General features: G+C 37.9%; 2 protein-coding genes across 2 annotated transcripts; one reads left to right on the top strand and one right to left on the bottom strand.

The window, feature by feature from the left end:
* Nucleotides 1–5,393: 5,393 nt before the first annotated feature.
* On the top strand, nucleotides 5,394–9,145 carry LOC110866455 (UDP-glycosyltransferase 73E1-like). Its single transcript, XM_022115602.2, has 5 exons — nucleotides 5,394–5,558; nucleotides 5,653–5,656; nucleotides 6,490–7,291; nucleotides 7,400–7,420; nucleotides 7,656–9,145. The coding sequence occupies exons 1-5, from the start codon at nucleotides 5,423–5,425 to the stop codon at nucleotides 9,030–9,032; spliced, it is 2,340 nt and encodes a 779-aa protein (XP_021971294.1). The 5' UTR covers nucleotides 5,394–5,422; the 3' UTR covers nucleotides 9,033–9,145.
* Nucleotides 9,140–10,920, bottom strand: LOC118480727 (UDP-glycosyltransferase 73C6-like). The gene has a single exon (XM_035975760.1). The coding sequence runs from the start codon at nucleotides 10,784–10,786 to the stop codon at nucleotides 9,248–9,250; it is 1,539 nt and encodes a 512-aa protein (XP_035831653.1). The 5' UTR covers nucleotides 10,787–10,920; the 3' UTR covers nucleotides 9,140–9,247.
* Between the last annotated feature and the right edge of the window lie 2,652 nt (nucleotides 10,921–13,572).

Here is a 13,572-nt window from a genome sequence, read left to right on the forward strand (position 1 = left end):
TGATATAATTATCGTGTATTATGTGTATTATGTGAAAATGTGTAATATAATTAATATGTGCAAAAGTGTATGTATGTATGTGAACTGAAACCTCTCGGTTCCGACTCGAAACCCCTTGGTTTCAACTCGGGAATTTCCTGGATATGACACCCCTCCTTCCCGGACTAATGGGTCATGCATTCATGATCTGGCCCAACGTAACAAGCCCACTCGGAACCCTAGGAGGGTGCGGCATCTTAGGAAGAGTATATAAACCTTCTCATCAGCCGACATATGGAATGTTTTGACAAGCAATCATTCAGCTCAAATCCCTAAAACATTCCATCATTCCCTCTCTCTCCTTATCCACTTTCTCTCTCTAAAAACCCTAAAGCACACAACCTTTCTTTCCTAATTCTTGATCTTGACGGTAGCCTTCAAGACATCAACAACTCACCACTTTGGAAGCTTTATATCTTGATTTTTCTACACATTCTCGCACTTAATCGAACCGGTTAGTGAACCACCTTCATACTTGTTAGGAATGCACGTTAAAGGATGATGTTGGTTAGTGATTCATGTGTTACACGATAACTGTTTCTGTGCAATATGTTGGTTTATTGATAAAAGCTATTTGATGCTAGAATGTAGAGGTTGATATAGGATTTAGGAGTTTGTTGTAGCAAAGCTTGGATTTTTATTAATTTTTATAGTTTTTGAAACAAGAAAACAGAATTAGAAATAACAACAAAAAACATAAACCAAGAAACTACAAATATTCATAATGCATTTGATAATTTTACTTTTACAGTTTATTCTTCGCATGAACTATATATTGCTTATGCGAATCAATGCATCGCAGACGAGTTCTTCGTCGGATAAGGGTCACTTAGTCCCTTTTGCCCCTCTTCGTCATGTATCCGTTTGGCAACTTCCATTAATCTTCGAGACTTCTTTGGTTTTGTATACAATCCACCGTGCCCAAGTGATCCTTTATACAAATGCACATCTCCAAAGCCGACGAAGTGAGTCTTGTTCTTTGTATTGATAAAACCCTGCAATTAATATAAAATGCGGATTCCGAAGGTATCGTAGAAGCTTGGAAGGTTTGTAAATCACGGGCCATCGTGGCTAGGATCGGAATCGGAAATTGAGATTCCTTTCCTTTTCACCAAGCTAAGATATTAGATGTTTCCTATTCTTCGGTCGCCATTCCATTGACAAACTCTGATCCCTTAAACCTCCCGAGCTCATTGCTCGGGTGCTACCTTTTTGTCATTTTCTCTTGGCATTACTCACTATATTAAATAAATTAAGCTTCAGGTTAGCTTACGTGAAACCCGTATGAGATACGGAGGAATAGACTAGTCTATTGAAATAAACAAAATAATTGACTTGGCTATGATTTTGATTATTAAGTCAAACCGGTGCTAATCTGTCATACTTTAGGACACAATTTAATATTTTATGATTTTTAAATATATTAGTATATTTACCTATTTGTTTGGATTCAAGACTAGTTAAAATTAATATACACACGAGTTAAATAAATGTAACGCTATATACTTGGTGATAAAAAAAGTTATGTTTTTTTAAATACACGTATGTCGTACGGGTTGATTAAACCCTTGTATTACACATGTTGAATAAAATATAATGTAATATTTTAACACATATTTATACACGTTTCTTTTTGAAATTGATAGTAAAGCCAGAAATTATAATTATTCATAATTAATTTCATATTAGTTCACCTTATTAGTGATATAATTACTATTCAAAAATAGATAATAAGTATCCATAATTGAATTTGTGTTAAATAACTAATATTATATTCTAGTAATATAAAGAGATGGGGAAGCATCTCTGAAGACTATGGAGGAGGCCTTAGAAATGGTCGCGGCTTTTCTCCGAGGGGAAGAAATGCTCCAAGTACGAGTAGCAAAGTTAAAGTCAGGATCTGACAAAAAGGCATCTCCTGCTAACCAAAGTTCCAATTCCTTCTACGCCGCCAGAAAGAGATACATGCCTTACTCAAGGTTCTTACAAAGGGAACACACCTCAGAAAAGGGGGTCCAATTCATAGAATTGACCAAGACACCTATGGAAATCTTGGCCACAAAGGAGGCTTGCTTCAATTCAAACCTCCACGCCCGATGTGGCGTCAAAACAAGGATAAGTGAAAATATTGTGATTATCATACAGACAAGGACAACCACACGAACGACTACTATCATCTTAAGGAACAAATTGAAGACGCCGTCTAGTCAGGGGAACTTGCCAATCTCCTAAAAACCTTAAGACAAAAAAAAGCCATCAGTTTCTTCTAAGGAAGAAGGGAAAGGTAAGGAAGTAGATGTTTGCATGGTTCAGGACGCTCGAGAGCCAAAATACAATTTCTGGACCCATAAAAGGAATGGTTTCCCTCCCCTCATAGGGAAACATGTTCTCAGTCTCCTATGATCATTAGAGCATGAATCATGGGGTAGGAGGTTTGCCGAGTGTACATTGATGGTGGTACCTCCTCGGGAATCATTTATGAACATTGATTTGGGCAGCTAAGAAAAGAAGTTCAACAAAGGTTGAAGCTTTCAGATATCCCACTTGTAGGCTTCCACTACTAGAAAACTGCTACTATTCCTATCAAAATTTCCTACACATTTCCGACAAACGAAAATGCCAACACTTTCCCCATGAAATTCCTATGAACAAGAAAGGGTATTAGTTTTGCGACAAAAAAGCCACAAATTGTTATGCGTCGGAAAAGTGTCGAAAATTTCCCACGTAGACGGAATTCTTTTTCATTTTAACCATTTGTCGGAAATTTGTAGGAATTGGTACGCGTAAGAAAAGTGTCAGAAATTTCCGCCGGAATTCAGACATAATTCGTTTTCATTTCCGACATTTCCATTTATCAAAAAAAATTTCAAAATAAATAAAATTAATGATATTAAAAAAAGTTTTATATTTTATAAAAATATGTGTTATTTTTTAAATTTATTTATTACTATCCATAGGAAGAGTGTCGGAAATTCTGACTTTCCGACAAATTACTGACGGAATGGATAAAAAATATTTGTAATACATTTTATATGTTATTTTAAAACAAATTTATTAAAATCCGTAGGAAATGTGTTGGAAATGCGGACAGATTTCCTACGGAATGGATTTTAATTAATATCCATATGAAATGTGTAGGAAAATACCGATGCAATTCCTATGAAATACGTTTCATTTTAATAATTCTTCAAAAATTCGTAGAAAAAATAATGAATTTAATACTTTGGTAGAAAATGTGCAGGAATCCACTAATAATAAAAATATTCATTAAAATAAAATTAATAATACTAACATACAAAGTTTTATTATTTATAAACACGTAAGTTATTTTTAAAACAAATTTATTAACCTTTCAATTTAGGGCATGTGTGACTTGTTATTCTCCGTAACGATTTGATATGACTCAATATAACATGATGTAACCCTTAAAAACCGAATGTTAATAATAAAATTCATAATGGGCCATTAAAAGATATGATGGCCGAATACGGTCTATTATGGCATGTATGACTTGTTATAGTTCGTTATGATATAATTATCTGTCAATATAACATGATATAACCCTTCAATACCGAATGTTATATAAAGGTTCTAATGGGCCACTAAGATATATCAAGGCCAAACACGGTCTATTAGGGTCGTATAACTTGTTAGTGTCCATTAAGATATATCAAGACTTAACACGGTCTATCAGGACATGTATGAGTTGTAATTAGTTGTTACAACATAATATCCTCAATACAATGTGATATAACCCTTCAACGTCGAATGTTACATAATATCACGGAGTTTTCTAGTAGTGTTCGTGGAAGAAAGGGTTCGTCCCATCGGAGAAGTAAACCTAAGGCGTTCAGATTCCTTTGGATATGCATGTGTATTGGTCACACCTAATGACGTCCCCCACCCTCACTTGAATTGGGCCATTTTTATCGGCCGGAACAAATTCAACATGCACATATGTCAGAATTCAAGATTGGAGTCCGCTACTACACTCATGGATGTGCCCTTTGCGCCCCTCAATGACACCCACAACACAACACGGTGTTTTGCCCCCCCCCCCTATTTGCTGATTTGGCACTGGACATTACCTACACTTTCTTTAAATGTTGGGAGTCTCGGATACAACATTATATCTACGATAACAAATACCATGGCCTTCAATAGTTCTTTTATTTGGTTGGGTGAGTTGGGCGGCCACCTGCCACCCACAAAGGTTTTTTTTTTTTTGCTAAATTTTCATTTTTTCATGTTTATATTTATAGTCATGCATGACACTTCCCTATAGGCCCAACAAATTATGATTTTTTACCGTTTTAAAATTACGATTTGCCATCAGTTCAAAATTATGCTTTTACCCTCACTTAAAAATAAATTTACGCTTTTGCTCCCAGCAAAAATTTTTCAATTTTTCCCTCAGTTCAACATTACGATTTCGCCCCGTTTAAATTTACAGTTTTGCCATTAGGTTTTTTTCCTTGATAGTAACGATTTTGCCATATGTTCAAAATTATGTTTTTACCCCCAATTAAAAATAAATTTACGCTTTTGTTCGCGGCTAAAAATTTCAATTTTGCCGTCGGTTCAAAATTACGATTTTGCCCCGTTTAGATTTACAGTTTTGCCATTAGTTTCTTTTCTTACACAGCCAAGTTACGATTTTACCCTCAACCCCATTTGTCCATTTAATTTACGATTTTATCCCTGAAACAAAATTATGATTTCCCCCTCAGTTCAAAATTACGTTTTCCCCATCGTTTTAATTTTTCTAGCAAAACTGTAAAAGTTTTTTGTTTTAATTGGTTGATTTGATTTAATTTTTTTTTCGTCTAAAGGAGCTGCCTAACACTCGCTCATTAGTCCTGAAAAATTACAATTTTGCCCTTAGCCCAAAATTACAGTCATATCATCGTTTTAGTTTTTTTCCTAGCAAAATTACTGTAGTGTTTTTTTAATTGATTGAGAACTATACGGCCATCGCCCCGCAACGCGGACGAGGCATGAACTAGTTTGTCAATAAACGTTAAATTGCTGAAGGTTCAGTTAGTTTCCAGTCATTTAGTTGATGATATGGTCCACTTGCAATTTGCAAATCCTTTAAAATGACTAGTATGGAGCTATGGAGTCAAAGTAGGCGGCTTAGGTTGAATGCGTGCCATCCACTCCTTTAACTTTTGGAAGTATACATGCATCTACATATCATGGTTTGGGGATTATTTTTATATATTTTGTTTAAACTGAAAACGTATTGATCAAGTAAATAGTGTGTTTGGAAAAAGAAACATATAATATGAACATGAAACATCATTTTACCAACTATATATAAATACACCTACTGATGATCCTTTAACTTATTACCCAAACTCAACTTCTCATCAAATCATCAATGGCTTCCTCTCCCAAAGACCTTCACTTTGTCTTGTTTCCTCTAATGCAACAAGGCCACATGATACCAATGATCGACATTGCACGAATACTAGCCCACCGTAATGCCACAGTTACAATCATCACAACTCCTGTTTGTTAGAAGATATAAACATAATTTCTATTATATTCGGTTACTATTATGTATGTTTATTATTTTAGGTTTATATGACTTATAATTATGTAATTTAGATCGGTATGTGTGAACGGTTATGTTACAAAGGTTGACACCGTTTAAACGGTTTATGTTCCCTCCAAATATAACCGTCACTAAACGACACTATAAATGTACATTGACCGGCAGTTATGTCCGGTACCAAAAAACAATTTCATTCGATCTTGTTTTCCAAAAAGCTTTGTCTATTCTTTCGATAATCATGGTTTCCCAAACAACGAATAATTCCGCTGCAAATGCAAGTTCATTTCTAACAAGTGGTATCAGAGCCACTTCTGAAAGAGAAGAGATCCAGGGAGAAACGTCAACAACTCTGCCATGTCTGCACTGTTCGTATGAGAATAGAGAGCGACGAAGATTTCAAAGAAGGTGTTATTATTGCAATCTATCAGGGCATCAGATTGCACAGTGTAAGAAGAAGGAAGAAGATGAGGCCTCTCAACTCATTCGTTTAGCGATAAACACGGGATCACAATCTCAGAAGGGGGCAGGGGGCTGATGATAATAAACAATTTGATCGGAGTACAGAGTTTATGGTGGTCGGTACAGACGGAAGTTACTGGTCGGATATCTGGTACGTTAGCAAGTCATCGACACTATTCTGGAAACATTAACATGTTTAAACGAATCAAAAAACTTTATGAAGTCGAAACAAACACTGGGGAGTGTAACTTTTATTTCATTCAAGGAATTGGTGTTGTTGAAATGATATCCGGAGTGGAGAAATTACGAATTCAAAGCGTATTTTATACACCAGATATTGATCGAAACGTCCTGAGTTTTGATCAATTAATAACACAAGGTTATACGGTAAAATTCATGGGTGATAAATGTAAAATATATCCAACATTTAGCATTCCTACAATTGATAAAAGAAGTGATTATGCATGTTACTCTAAAGAAGATGAAGTGGGAAACAAAGAAAAGGAAGAAATACTCAGATCTGAAACGGAATATGAAAAATTCAAGAATGATTACTTGAATTCATATTTTGAAAGTTTAAACATTACATCCGAAGAACCGGACTGGAATGTAATGATCCTACAAGCGATGACATTCAATGAATTCCAAGATTGCAAAGCCCTTATGGATATGTTGGAAGATGATGAATATGTAGGAAAATATAAGTTCTTCATAGAGAAGAAATTCGAAGACATGATAGACTGGCTTTTAAAAGTTAAACTAGAAATCAATTCAAGACCGTTACCCGCTTATGCCAAGAATAACCGGAAAGTCTGCATGTTAGACTTATACTTAGCAGTAAAAAAGGAGGGTGGTCATCGACGGGTAACAGATAATCATATGTGGGCAGTGATAGCAAAAGATATGGGTCTTGATTATGATGATGCAGAACTGATGAGGCTCATGTACGCTATGTATTTAGACGTGATGGTTTATTACTACAAGATCAAATGCATTCAAGGTACTGCTGAAGAAAAGGAAATCGGAGAGGATGCTGGTGCAGAAAGAAGAACCAGAAGCATGGAACTAATTGCTGGAACAAGTGAACAAGCTGCTGCCGAACAAGAAGGAGGAACAGATGAACATTTCGCGTTATATGCTGGAAATGATTGGAAAGGATTAAGGAGGTTGAATACGAGAAGAAGGTTCGATTTTCAGAGAGCCAAGGCAGCAGTAGATGATGCTAACATCAGCGTTTTGGCACATTCTCGTAAACGAAATCATGTTTAGGGGAGCGTGTTAGAAGATATAAACATAATTTCTATTATATTCGGTTACTATTATGTATGTTTATTATTTTAGGTTTATATGACTTATAATTATGTAATTTAGATCGGTATGTGTGAACGGTTATGTTACAAAGGTTGACACCGTTTAAACGGTTTATGTTCCCTCCAAATATAACCGTCACTAACCGACACTATAAATGTACATTGACCGGCAGTTATGTCCGGTACCAAAAAACAATTTCATTCGATCTTGTTTTCCAAAAAGCTTTGTCTATTCTTTCGATAATCATGGTTTCCCAAACAACGAATAATTCCGCTGCAAATGCAAGTTCATTTCTAACACTGTTAACGCCACCCGTTTCAAGCCAGCCATCGATCGGGCAATCCAAGCCAAGCTCAAGATCCAAGTTATCGAACTTCAACTCGCCTTAGCCGAAGTTGGTTTGCCTGAAGGATGCGAAAATTTCGACATGATTCCATCGGTTGATCTCTTTGTTAACATGTATACCTCCATGGACAAGTTGGAGAAACCATCAGAAGAAGTTCTGAGGCGGCTAACACCGGCTCCTAGTTGCATCATCTCGGACAACCAGTTTCCTTGGACGACTGATCTAGCTCATCGGTTCGGTATTCCTAGACTTGTGTTTCATGGACCGGGATGCTTTACGTACTTGTGTTTACACATTGTGATGAAGACTAATGTACTAAATGAAATCAGATCTAGATCTGATTCGGATTACTTTGTGTTGCCCGGGATACCTGACCGGATTGAGCTCACAAAAGCACAAGCAGGCGGTTGGGGGAAAATTAGGGAGATGAAAGGGATGGGCGACTTCTTTGAACGAATGAGTGTGGCAGAGGAAGGTGCAGATGGGGTCGTGGTTAATAGCTTCGAAGAGCTGGAGCCAAACTATGTTAAACGGCTCGCAGAGGCGAAAGGTAAGAAGGTATGGTGTATCGGGCCGGTTTCACTGCATAACAGAAGTTTTCTAGATATGGCAGAGAGAGGAAAGAAGGCTGGGATCGATGGGCATGATTGCTTGAAATGGTTAGATACGAAGGATCCGCGATCGGTGATCTTTGTTTGTTTGGGAAGTATGTCGAGTCTTAGAAACGAACAGGTACTCGAGCTCGGGTTGGGATTGGAATTATCAAGCATACCGTTTATTTGGTGTATAAGATCAACCACAGACGAGACGGACATATGGTTATCGGGATATGAAGATAGGGTAAAAGATAGAGGCTTAATTGTTCGCGGTTGGGCGCCACAAGTCTTGATACTGTCCCACGAGGCGGTTGGTGATTTTGTAACTCATTGCGGATGGAACTCGACTCTTGAAGGGGTTTCAGCCGGGGTACCGATGGTTACATATCCGCAATTTGCGGATCAGTTTTTAAATGAAAGACTTGTGGTAGATGTGTTGAAAACAGGAGTGAGCATTGGTATGGAGGTTCCTGTTGCTATTGGAGAGAAAGATAAGTTTGGAGCGTTGGTGAAGAAAGAGAACATCAAGACGGCGGTAGAAAGTGTAATGAACAACGAAGGGGAGGGAAAGGCGAGAAGAGAGAGAGCTAGAGAGTTTGGGGAAATGGCGACGAAAGCAATGGCGGAAGGGGGTTCTTCGTATGTAAACACGACGTTGATGATGCAAGATGTTATTGAGGAATTAGCCAAGAACACAAAACCGATTCAAGATGTGTTCTAGGCATTCTAATGGGTAGATGGACTGAATGTGACTAGGTCCATTTTAAGATTTTCGGGTGTGACTGTTTACAAATTTTTACTTTGAATGCAACCTTTGATTGAGTTCCATCATAATTCGTCTCAATTAATATGTGCTCAGTTAAAACACATGAAACTGGCTACAATTCTCCATTCATTTATGCAAATGTGTAAAGAAATAAGTAAAATGATACAATATTAGTATATAAAGTCATCTGGACCAGCTGGCTTTTTTTGGTCATTACTATTCAATGGCTTTTGGCTTCTAACATTTGCAAGTTCAAGTAGATCTTGTATTAACAAAGTCAAGTTATGGTGAGAAGACCCTCCTTCTTCGATTGCTTTCTTCGCTACCATCCCGAGTGCTTTCGCTTTCTTTCTTCTCTCATTTCCTTCCGATCCCGGGTCCATTACTTTTTCTATAGCTGTTTTGACCTGCTCGCTCTTCACGGTGACCCCTAATCTATCTTCCTCGCCCCAATGTACCACACCGGGAGCACCAACACCCACACCAATTCCTAACACGTGAACAACTAACTTCTCGTTCAAGAACTGGTCGGTAAACTGAGGCCATGTGATCATAGGGACACCAGCAGAAACCCCTTCCAAGACTGAATTCCAACCGCAGTGTGTCAAGAACCCTCCAACAGAAGGGTGCGATAAGATTAGGAGTTGCGGTGCCCAATCTCTGATTATGAGCCCTCTATCTTTTATTCTGTTTTCAAACCCGTTTTCTGATAACCATTTCTCAACCTCTTGAGCTTTGTCTCCAGCTCTAATCACCCATATGAATGGGGATTTAGATGCTTCCAGGGCTAACCCGAGCTCGATGAGTTGAGGAGGGGTGATCTGACTAATGCTACCGAAGCAGGCGTAGACCACTGATCCAGGTTCCTTGGAATCGAGCCATTTCAAGTAGAGTTGATCATCACTAGAGGTACTGTTACCCCTTAAGGATTTACCCGAATCGTTACTCTTCGACAGTGATAACGGTCCTATACACCAAACCTTACCCCTTTTTAACTTCTTAAATTCGTTAACATAGTCTTGCTCCAACTCCTCAAAACTGTTGATCACCATCCCATAAGCTCTCGACTCGGATTCTCTCACTCGTTCAAGCCGTTCAGGCATTGTAAAACGACTAGGATTGAACTCAGTTGGCAGCTGAGCTCGAGTTATCTCAATCCGGTCAGGCAGCCCAGGGAGAACAAAAGGCTCCGACTTAGGCAAATCATTGAACACCTTGGACACATAAAGATGATGAGTACACAACTGTTTGAAACAACTCATTCCATCAAATATGACCAAAGGAATCTTACACTTAGCCGCCGTATCACCCGTCCAGAGCAAATATTTATCAGATAACATACAACTCGGTCGAGGATTTAGCGAATCAAAACACTGTTCGAGTCTTTGTTGTAACATATCAACTGCAGCTGTAAAGTTTGTAACCAAATGTAAACCAGGTAAAGCATCTAAACTTTCGCATCCTTCCGGTAGTCCATTTTCGGTGGCGGGAAACGGGAGTTCAAGAAAGCGCACAGAGAGTCCGGACTTGATGTGTTGTTGGAGAGTGGAACCGTATCGAATGGCGTTTAGAGGTGTGGTGACGATGGTGACTATAACATTCGGTCGCTGTGCGAACAATTTGGCCATGTGGATCATGGGGATGGTGTGGCCGGGAGCTAGATAGGGAATAAGGAGGATGTGAAGTTGGTTGACTGGTTCAGAAGCCATTGCCAAATTCTTGCGAATGGTGTTGATTTGGGAATTCTTCAAATTGATACTTCTAGATAAGCTGCTTGAATTTATTCCGGTACCTGCTTTTGAAGGAGTGCTCGGCAACGAGAAGAAAGAGTTAGACAGTCGGTAGTGGGCGGTTCTTTTTCAAAAAAAACCCACCAATCATGCCCAATAATGCACACCCACAGCCCGGCATGTTTGACACTTTTTTTTTCTTTTTTTTTTTTGGCGTGTTTTGAATCACGCTCTTGGGGCGAAATTTTGACCAATCAATCCGTTGCAACGGTCAGAAAGCAACGACTAGTTTTATTTATTTATTTTTTTTCATTTCTCACCTCTATATATATATACACACACTTCAACTCCATTTTTACAAATAAAAACCTCTATAATCTCAAATATTAAATCATTTTTATAAAAAAAAATGGCTTCCCCTAGTTCCTTGTCCATCACAAATTATTACTATTGAGAGTTTTAGCGGATGATGGTGAATCCACCGATGAGGAGGTAAAGCAAGAGGCAATTACGAGTGCTTGTCAACTGGCGGTCCGATATGTGAAGCATTGTAGCCGGCCCGAATGTGAAATTAAAACAAGAGATTATATTGAACGAGACCGACGTGCGGCAAACGATCGGTTGATGAAAGATTATTTCGATGAAGCACCAATAATGTACTAGAAGCCGTTCAGGAGGAGCATTCGCAAGCGTCAATGAAAGAAAGAGTGAATAATGCACGAGAATTGCGTTACGAACCCAACCATTCCACGTTAACGGTTGATTTGGTAAAACACGCATGGTCGGTTCGGTATATCTCACCTGAGGGTGAAGACGAAACAGAGGACGAGGAAGGCGAAGATGACGAGAATGACGAAAGCGAAGACGAAAATTAATGTATTTTATTTTTTCCAGTTTTTTTATTATTTTAGTAATTTTTTTAACTTTACTCCATTTTTATTTTTTATTTTAAATATTGTATTTTTTTATTTAATGAAGTATTATTAGTTTTTAATATAAAAAAATCAATAATTGTGTAATGGTTGGTTGGGGCATTATTGGACATTATCCCACTACGCCCCCTTTTTAAAAACGCCCAATAATCCCCCCTTGCTGACCGGAGTACTGCCACGTGGCAGAAAATGCCCAAGGGTGGAGGCATTGTTGATAAAACCACTACACATGGTCTTAGAACGAAGAGCCGTCGTTCGTATTTCCTTGATGTGGAGAGATTCCTCAAACTAATAATAATAATCTACAATTTCTATAAAAGGGCAAATGCCGCTAACATAAAAAAAAAAAAAAAAGCTGAGGTGACAGTTATAAAAGCTGTCCAACAATGTCTTTCATATGTCATTATTGAATCATAAATCTTAATATATAAAATCACTTTAAAATACATTTAAACCTCTGCCATCAAAACCTCTGCCCATATTCATCTATATAAAATTCAAACCTCTACCATCAAAACCTCAAAACCTCTGCTCAGATTGAAAATTCAAAATTCTGGCTATAGATTCAAAATTCAAACCATATACATATATAAGATACATGATTCTGGCTCCACATTCAAATTTCAATTCATCTCTCTCACTCATATCCACGAGCAATCTCTATCTCTCTCTCAAATGCAGAGCTCTCATGATTCAGCCGGTTAATCTTCGATTACAGATCTCTGTTCGAACATTACTGGTTCTGTTTACACATCATCATTCCAACATCATCGTTCCAACATCGTCGTTCCAACGAAGCTTCCAATCCCACATCAACGTTCCAACATCGTTGAAAGTATGTTTTTTTGTAGTTTTGATATTTGAACTGATCTACTCAAATTCTCGCTTTATATTACAGTCTGTTGGAACTATTGGAACTCTGTAACTGTAATAGACCTGACCGCCAAAGATAATCACAAAAACCACAGCCTGCGGTTGCCATGTGCTAGCTTTTTTGATGAGAGAGTTGCATGTTAGGTTTGTGGCTTATTTTTTAACTGTAGTTATACTTATTTAATTTGATTATCAAGAAATAAGTGTTGATAATGTTGATAATCTTTAGAGTAAACCTCAATTTTCGTCCCTGTGGTTTGCTGATTTTAACACTTTTAGTCCAATAGTTTGAAAGTTGCATTTATCATCCATTAGTAAAAGACCTTCACAACGCCATTTTCTTCCCTCCCCTTTCATTTTCCCCCAAATCTCTGCGAACCATCGCCGTAGAACCGCATATTTTGCCCAAATCGGTTAGTTTAACTTTCTTTTTGTTAAATCTTTTCTCTATTTTGTTATTTACATGTTATAGGTGTTGGGTTGTGGAGGATTTGACTAGCAGGGGTGTTGTTACACTCCTTCTGCACCTAGCAAGCTAGCAGGGGTGTTCTGTGCTACACTCCTCTTGCAGCTAGCAGGAGTATTATCTTTTTATGTAGTAAAGTCAATGACCCTAATTGTAACCAATATAAATACTTCTCTTCATGTACTGTAAACTTCTTGAGCACCTAATACAAAGAATACTAGTTGTGGAGAGTGGATGTAGATCAAGCTTGATCGAACCACTATAAATCTTGTGTTCTTGGGATTTTAGAGTGTGTGTGAGTGTGCAAGCTTGCTGATTATTGTTCTATTGTTTGTGTGAATCGTGTTCTTTGACCTAACAACTGGTATCAGAGCTCAGGCTCTTGATTGATTCGCACAAACTAGTAGCAAAAGAGGTGAAGAAGAAGATACCTGTCGGGACTAGGGTTCCGATTGAAGACGTGTTCATCGTCGCTGCTGCAGATCGCGACTAGG

Source organism: Helianthus annuus, chromosome 1, assembly GCF_002127325.2.
Source record: "Helianthus annuus cultivar XRQ/B chromosome 1, HanXRQr2.0-SUNRISE, whole genome shotgun sequence".
NCBI lineage: Eukaryota > Viridiplantae > Streptophyta > Magnoliopsida > Asterales > Asteraceae > Helianthus > Helianthus annuus.